This window comes from Chinchilla lanigera, unplaced genomic scaffold, assembly GCF_000276665.1.
Source record: "Chinchilla lanigera isolate Chin_1 unplaced genomic scaffold, ChiLan1.0 scaffold00051, whole genome shotgun sequence".
NCBI lineage: Eukaryota > Metazoa > Chordata > Mammalia > Rodentia > Chinchillidae > Chinchilla > Chinchilla lanigera.
Window position 1 is genome coordinate 5,507,400 of NW_004955452.1, and position 8,270 is coordinate 5,515,669.

The window sequence follows — 8,270 nt, forward strand, 5'->3', positions numbered from 1 at the left end:
AAAAAAAAAAAAAAAAAAAAAAGTCTAAAAAAAGGAAGAGACTCAAAGAAGAAAGGAAGTGACCAGATCCTCCTCCTCCTGCCATGGCCTGGACAGTCCGGACAGACTCAGCGCTGCCCCGGGCAGGTTAGAAGCCCACCGGATAGCCTTTGGCCGCAGAGGTCCCCGCATTCCAGGATGACAGTGAAAGTAACCACTCTCCGGCAACCACAGGTGCTTGGCCAGGTGACCAAATCTTTGGCTCTGTCCTCACAACAGCCCTGTGAGGTAGGTGTCCCACTCTGTCTTCAGGTAAGAGTGGGGAGGCCAGCTGGCCTAAGGACACTTGCCCATGACAGCAGGAGTGGACATTAGGGAGACAGACATTAGGCACAGGGCTCCCTGCCAACTGGGCATGTTGCCTCCGTGAGATGGGCCAGGTCTCCGCTCTTGCTCCTTGTAAACACAAGCCAGCCCCTAAGTCAGGAGTGTTCTCACACTGAATCCCAGAAGCCAGGACGGCCCCTCCTCCTTAGGCCCTGGGCTTTGTCCTCCGTCCCCTGATTCTGACGCAGGCAATAGAGCCAGGTCAACCATGTGTGATTCCAGGCTCCGGGATCCCCCGGAACACTATCAGGGTGCCAGAAGTGGCCCCGGGGCTGTAAAGTTGTTTGGGCCAGACCCCAGCTGCAACCTGTCCCCCCAAACTGTGTCAAGCGTATCTGTATGTTGGCCCAGCTTCCTGGCTGAGGAGGGACAAGGAAGGAGGAAAACAGCCGGGTTACCCAGTAGGAAGCGTCCCCCTCCAGGAAAGGGAAGCATCTGACCCCAAGCCAAGGTGACTAAGGCACAGGCAGACCTCAGGTGCCCCGCCTCCACATCTCAGGGAACTCGTGTGAGTCCAGGGGTCCTCATAACTCCTGACCCCATGGCTTCTTCAAGCCTTACTGGCAGAAGGAAGGGTTCCATTCCAGTCAGGATGCAGGTGGGAAATGCGGGCCAGTCAGGGAACTCTTAAGCCACTCTCCTCTTTGTTGGCCCAGGCTGTGCCTCAATGACTTTCTTGCTGTGGGTGTCAGGCTGGCACCAGCTGGGGATCAGACCCAAACACAGCCCTGTGGGGAGCTGACCTAGAGGTGGAGGAGAGGGGACCCACTGGCCGGACACCGGCCCAGTCTCCACCCCGGAGCTGGCTGTGGGCAGATGGGGGAGGCCAGGAGGAGCTCCCACTCCTGCAGGGGACAAAGCTCTGCACTAACCCTGGGACAGAGAGAGGCACGGGCTAGGCAGAGTCCTGGCTGGGTCTGCGGGACACTCGGTCTGGCCACCTGCAGGTCCTGGTGGAGCCTCAGTCGGTGCCTGGCCAGGCTGCTAGTCGGAGGGGCCTTGGCATGCCTGACAGTCCTTCATGTCCTCGGAGTAGTTCTCGATCTGGATGGTCATCGTGTGGAAGTGGAATGTCCCCTGGAGGCGGGTGCTGGCCACCTTCAGCACAGCCTGGGCGTCCGCATTCTGAGCTGGGGCAGGAGACATGAGGGGGGTGAGGGGGACCAGAGACCTGTTCACCCAAGCTTGGCATTTTAGAACAATCAGGAAAGCTGGGCGTGGTGGTGCACGCCTGTAGTCCCAGCACTCAGGAAGCTGAGGCAGGAGGATCATTGCGAGTTCAAGACCAGCCTGGCCTACAAAGTGACCTCAAGGCCAACCTGAACTGCATAGCAAGACCCTGTCTCAAAAAAAAAAAAGGAACAATCAGGAGCCCAAGTCTCCTGCCTACCCCCAGCAGAACAAGGTAGGGGACCATGAACATGAAGAAGCCCCCAGAAGCTCCTGTAATCCCAGCACTTGAGAAGCTGAGGCAGGAGGACCCCAAGTGTGAGTTTTGCCTAAACAACTTAGCAAGACCTTGTCTCATAATAAAAAAAGGGATGAGGATGTAGCTCAGTGGTGGAGCAACCCTGGGTTTGATTACCAGTACTACAAAAGAAGAAGACTTCAGATTCCTCTCTTGCATCAGGCAAACCCTCAAAGCCCATGCCTGGCCCAATCCTGAAAGAGCAAGAAAAGCACCAGCCTCTAGGGGCCAGGAATCTGCCGCCTTCTGCACTTGTTTGCTGCAAGGGACTTGTCTGCCCAGGCAAAGGAGTTGACCGCCACCACCCCCAACCTCAGCTTCTTCTTGGGTGAATGAGATCATAATAAGCACATGAAGTAATACGGTCCAAGTGCTGGCTCAGGGCCAGGACCCTGCAAGATCCACCGGGACGGCCCCGGGCCTTTGGCCGCCTCGCTCCCTCACCCCACCCCGAACGTCCCCTCCACTCACCAATGGCGATGTGGACAGACAGCACGGGATGGGCCATGGTCAACGCCCAGATGTGCAGGCTGTGCAGGGCTTCCACGCCCTCCACCGACAGCAGCAGCTCCTGCACCGCCGTGAAGTTCACGCCCTTGGGAGTCCCTGAAGACGGCAGCGACAGGAGCTAAAGGGCGCTGCTGCCCCTCAGCCCTCTCCTCCGAGAAACCTCCTTGGTCTGACACTGCCCCGCTCCCCAACTCCCATGCATCCTGCTGTGTTCTCTTCACAGTTAACACCGCCTGAAACCAGCTTGTTAGAGCGTTTGCGTCTCCGCCTCTGGGATGGAAACCCCGCAGGCGCAGGGCTCTTGTTTTGTTCACCACCGTATCCTCAGTGCCTAGAACAGCGCCTGCCTCTCTACATGCTCACTAAGTGCTTATTTTTAATGGGAGGAAGGACAGAAAGAAGGAACAGAACCCCAGAGTCCCTGTACCTGCCTGAGGGATCAGCATCACTTTAATCTAAGCCAGTCATCTTGTTGGAGAAAAGCTACCGCCAACCTCAGGCCTGCAGCACCCACCTTCACTCCACACTGACCTTGGCCACGCAGAGACCCGTGACTCGGCCCAAGCCCCAAGCCTCAAGCCCCACACATAAGAAAACCCCGGTGAAGGAGAGTGGTGGTCAGGGCAGATCGTTCTCCACCGCCCTGCAAGCCCCTCCCCCTGAGCCAGGGTAAGTTTTGGACCCTGTGTAGCTGCTGGGAAGGCCTGAGCTGGGGTGGACTCCTTTTCTGAGCCTCAGACATTCCCTGCACAATGGGAAACAATCTCAGCTGCTTTGCTTGAGAAGGCAGCAGAGACTGGGGACGGGTATATGTCAGGCTGGAGCCCCAGGTGTTACAGAGGCCACCCAGAAGCCACCTGATAGGCAGGCAAGACACACCCCGGCAGAGGAGGAGGCACCCTTGGGGCTGGAGGACAGGGCACTGACAAGCAGAGGACTTTTCCAGGAAGTGACACAAATGAGGGCCCAGCTCTAGGCCAAGGTCAGCTGGGGACCCCAGAAGTTTCCCTCCCGTGCTGGCTCCCGATCGCAGCTCCCCAATAGTGTGCTGGGATTTACACTCACACACATACACACGCACACATGCACACACATGCACTATTTGAGCCCGATTATGGTTTGAATCAAAGTAAAGCCCACGGCCCAGACTACCTTCCATCAGTACCAGGGTCACATCTCTGAGGATCGTCAAGGTTGTCCCCAGGACCAGGATGGAGAAGATGAAGGTGCAGATAGGGTCCACATACTTGTACTCGGGCTGCAGGAAAAGGGCAAGGCAGACCTGGGCTTCACCAGCCAACACCTCAGCTCCCTCTTCTCTCTAGCACTGTCGGGGAGCGGGGCTCCCTCTGCAAGGTGGGCATAAGCCTCACCCCAGCCTGCCTCCTACTTCCTGCTCTTTATTCCACATCTCGAAGAACAGACAGAACAGACCACAGTTCAGACCCAGGCCCTCCCCGCCCTTTCTTGTCTGAGGGGCTGAGGCACGAACGGAGCTAAAAGGAATCTTAGCATTTGACCTGATAGCCCCATTTTATAGATGGGGAATTTGAGGCTCAATATGAGCAGGCACCTTACTCAGCACCATACAGCTTCAAACTCAATGCCTGACTCTCCTCAAGCCCTCCCTGCCTATTTGTAATGGGCAGTGTCCAGGCTTTGGCAGCACATAAGACTGGGTTTGAATCTGGCTTATCAGTTGTGTGACATTGTGCCAGTCCCTGAGCCTTTCTGAGCTGTATAAAATGCTACCACCCACTCTTTAGGGCAGTTGTGAAAAAAGAGGCACTCTTACTCAGTAGGTATTGAATAGATATTCCCTTCCCTCTCTCCGTCCGTTTGTCCAGAGCTGGGAGAGAGCTACAGTTGGGAAGATTCCAATGCAGAGAGGAGCCTGCGATGATCTACACTCCCTTGCCCCATGCTCCGCCCTCTGTTCCCAGCTCTGACCTTGAAGTACAAAATATAGGCTGCCACCAGGACACCCAAGCTCTGTAGAAAGTCCCCAATCACATGAATGAAGGCAGCTCGGACACTGGGGTTCTCCTGCTGCTGGCTGGTTCCGTCATGGCTGTGCCCATTTCCATGGCTGTGCCCGTGGCCAGACTGGTAAAGGATCAACCCCATTCTAGAGAAGTGGAGACAAAACCCAGGGGTTACTGAGGTAGCAGCAGAGGCTTCAAATCAGCAAGACAGAAGGCACTGCGGGGCGTGATGGCGCACACCTGTAATCCCAGCACTTGGGAGGCTGAGGCAGGAGGATCGTTGCAAGTTCGAGACCAGCCTCAGCTACAAAATGAGTTCAAGTTCAGCCTGAACTGCATAGCAAGACCCTGTCTCAAAAAGATTTAAAAAAAAAAAAAAAAAAAAAAAAGATAGAAGGCACCCATAGGGCTGACCTCCTTTTGGACCCAAAATCTCCAGGGCCTTAGGTTCTGTGATTTCTTTTGGCCAAGAGAAGAGCCTAATCCTCGTGACCTCGATTCAGAGCCACAGGAGAAAGGGCTCAGCTCCAAGGCTAGGCTGAGCCTGGGAACAACAATCTCAGAGCAAGAGGGCAGTGTGAAGGTCATCCAGTTCACGGTGGCACGTCACAGATGGGGGAACTGAGGCTACTAAGTAAGTGAGACAGAAGGCCCAAATGAGACACCCATGCAGTGCCCTCACTGCCTCCACCAAAACCAGTTTCAGCCACATGAGCTTGAGAAAGGATGAGGGTCAGGCCCCCAGGGACACCTACACTCATCCCTCTCCCTGCAGGTTTGAGGGCTTCAAGGTTATTTGGACGTGTTTCAGGGGTGATTAGAGTTGATGTGAACCCTGATGTATAGCCCCCAACGTCCTTGGCCTAAGCTTGAGGCAGGATCCATATATCCCAGGTGCCAGAGCTGAAAGTATTAGGAAAAGTTCGTCCCTGTCCTGTGCTGAACCGTGGCATGGCCTTCCAGTGACAGCAAAGTATGCCTGGTGGGGGGGCGGCTGCTGAGGGAACCCAGGCCACACTCACATGACGTTCACAGCCACGGCAGAGCCCGACGTGATGAGCATGGTGCCTCCTTCGATCTCATAGTCCCCAGAGATGAGTCGCTCCGCAGCCAGGTACACCAGCACCCCAGTCACAACCCAGATGGACAGCACAGAGAGCAGGGCTCCCAGGATCTCTGGGGAAGACCCGACCACCAGCGCCACAGTGAGCCTGGGGCCCTATGGCTGGGGGCCTCCCCACTTCACGGTCTCTCCTCCCCACTGCAATGCCGGGGTCCCATTGGGTCCTGCTGAAGGTGTGGCTGGCATGGTTACACCTTACCCCAGCACTCAGACGTCTGAGTGCATCGGGGCTAGAAGGAGTTAAAGAAGTCATCCCGGTCAACCTTGTTTGTTTTACATGGAAAGAAACAGACTTCTTATTATATATGCCTTTTGATCAGCTGGCAAACAAGCATCCGAGGAGAGGAGGCTGGGCCATCTTCCGTGGAGGAAAATGACAATGCAGCTCCAGAGTGAACTGGTGGAGTTTAAGGCCTTTGCTGACTCTCCCTCCCTGCAGAGCTGATCCATGGAGTTATGTACAGTGCTAATGCTATTGTCCTGTGCTCTTGAAGTTCTTCAGCCACTGCATTCTTAGGAAGGCGACCTTTGCTTCTCTGCAGGATCAGAGCTCCTGGATGACTGGGACCAGGGCTGCCCGATCAGACTGAGGTCCCAGAGGACCAAGGCCATGGCTGACATCCTCTTTCCCTGCCCTCTTCCTGGCCTCAGTCAGGCCTGACCCTCCCGACCACCCTAACGGCCTCTTTTCTGATCCCCACACTCTCTCTCTCTCAACCTCATCTGTAGCCCAGTAAGTGTCCTCACCAGCTCGCTGCCAGCCAAAGTTCAGGGTCTTGGTGGCAGGTCGGGAGGACATCCAGAGGGAGAAGAGGCTGATTAACATGCTGGCAAAGTCAGTGAGCAGGTGGGCTGCATCAGTCATGATGGCCAGGCTGTGTGCCAGGTACCCACCTGCAGGGACAGGGCCAGGGGAGTGAGGGTCCTTGTCGGTTCCCTGCAGAACCAACTCCCCAGAGCATGTGCAGCGGGGAGTCCACAGGCTCTGGGAAAAGACACGGGGCTCCAGATCTCTCCGTCCATCAGCTGTACAACCATAAACAAATGGCTTACATTCTCTGAGCCTCAACTTCCACTTTGTGAAATGACTTAACATCTGCTAGGGCTGGGCGTGGTGGCACACGCCTGTAATCCCAGCACTCGGGAGGCTGAGGCAGGGGGATCGTTGGAGCTCCAGACCAGCCTGGGTTACAAAGTGAGCTCAAGGCCAGCCTGAACTGCATAGTGGGACCTTGTCTCAAAAAGACAAAAAAAAAAAAAAAAAAAAAAATCTGCTTAGAGGGTGAATGTGAAAATCAAATTCAAATACGGGCTGGAAATATAACAGGCACTCAGTAAAGGCTCTTTCCTTCTAGGAAGTGGGGACTTCCCTTACCTACCCACTCTGTGTGATCTTTGGCAGGTTACTTAACTTTAACATAGCTCAGTTTCACCATCTGTAAAATCAGGAGAATAAACTGGGCACTGCGGTGCACGCCTGTCAGCCCAGAATCCCGAGAGGACTAAACGTTCGAACCCAGACTGGGCAACTTCGTAAGACCCTGTCTCAAAATGCAAATAAATATAAGTGAATAAACAGAGCTGGCGATGTAGCTCAGGGTGAAAGCTCTGGGTTTCTAGTACTGGGAGGAAAAGAACACAGTCGCTAGCATACGCTGGCTGTGAGAATTGTGTGAGATAATGTGTAAATGCAGGTTTTAGCATAATGAGGGTTCTGTAAATGGGGCTACTGCTATTCACATTTCTGGGACCATCCAGGCTCTCCCCACACCAACTTCACTTAATTAGCACGAGACTTCTTACCAATGACTTCCCCGATCATGAACACCAGGCAGACGGCAGAGGCCACATAGAGCTGGTGACGGGCCCGCTCCTTCTTGGGGTCATACTGACTGCTTGGATCCTTCTGGGCATGGCAGTAATGGTTGCTCTGGGCAGTCAGCTCAACAGCCTGGAAGTCCAGGCCAGACTGGGGCTGAGGGAACCAGCCGGCCTTGTCCTGCCACAGAGATCCTGTGTATGACCTGGCAGGAGGGGGAGGGAGGGAACTCGGCTGGGAGCTAGAGGCAAAGAGGGCCGGCTCCGGGGCCATCTCCCCGCGGACCCCTGGTGCTCCCATGTGTCCACTGGAAAGGAGAGCTAAGAGCAGGCCAAGCTCACCAGCCCCGGGGAGGGACCAAGGGGTGAGAAGCCCTTGTTCTGGGGGGTCGGCCGCTGGAGGGATGGAAGACTCGGGGCCCTGGAACCAGGCTGCTCCCTTCTCGGTTGCTTCCGAGGACTACAGGAGGACCGACAGCCTCTGGGGACTGGTCAGGAGGCCCGCTGTCCAGTGGAGCGCGGAGAAAGAACAGAGCCTCGGCTCCCGGTGAAGAGCAGAGCTCCCCTCCGGCTCCCCTGCGGCACAGGGCCTCCCCTGGGCTGCTGGTAGGGGAGGGCAAAGGGCTGGACTGTGGGCGGGACTCCAGACCTTGTCCCCGACCCCACTCCCATAGACTGAGTCAGGATCTGTGCTCCGCCGCTGAAAGGCACAGATGGTTCCTGGAGCACGGGCACCGCGGCCAATTTCCCCTTCCCTGGCCTCACCCCACCTCTCTGGCGTGGCCCCAGGTTAGGCTGCAGGCAGCCAAAACCAACCACAGCGTGGATGGGGTGGGTCGGATGTCGCCCCAGGGCTCGCCTTCCGGGGCTCTGTCTTACCCCGCTCCGCGCCTGCCGTCCAGCAGGTGCTGCTTCTCAGTGGCCTCCATGCCACCCCGCGCGCCCCCGCCTCGCCGAGAGCGCCCCGGACGCTGCGCGCGGGACGCTTGGCCGCGTGCCC

At 56.3% G+C, this 8,270-nt stretch overlaps 1 protein-coding gene across 1 annotated transcript; it reads right to left on the reverse strand.

Moving 5' to 3' along the window:
• Window positions 1-214: 214 nt before the first annotated feature.
• Window positions 215-8,270, reverse strand: Slc30a2 (solute carrier family 30 (zinc transporter), member 2). Its single transcript, XM_005394839.2, has 8 exons — window positions 8,150-8,270; window positions 7,256-7,476; window positions 6,200-6,346; window positions 5,352-5,505; window positions 4,295-4,472; window positions 3,497-3,602; window positions 2,306-2,440; window positions 215-1,496 (listed from the first exon to the last, which is right to left on the reverse strand). The coding sequence occupies exons 1-8, from the start codon at window positions 8,197-8,199 to the stop codon at window positions 1,351-1,353; spliced, it is 1,137 nt and encodes a 378-aa protein (XP_005394896.1). The 5' UTR covers window positions 8,200-8,270; the 3' UTR covers window positions 215-1,350.

Excerpts from the sequence above, each read along its gene's own strand:
- Slc30a2 (XM_005394839.2), bottom strand. The coding sequence starts at position 8,199 with ATGGAGGCCACTGAGAAGCAGCACCTGCTGGACGGCAGGCGCGGAGCG. Across the intron at positions 3,603-4,294 it reads CCTATATTTTGTACTTCAAG|CCCGAGTACAAGTATGTGGA; the intron begins GTCAGAGCTGGG and ends CTTTTCCTGCAG. Across the intron at positions 2,441-3,496 it reads GACCCTGGTACTGATGGAAG|GGACTCCCAAGGGCGTGAAC; the intron begins GTAGTCTGGGCC and ends TGCCGTCTTCAG.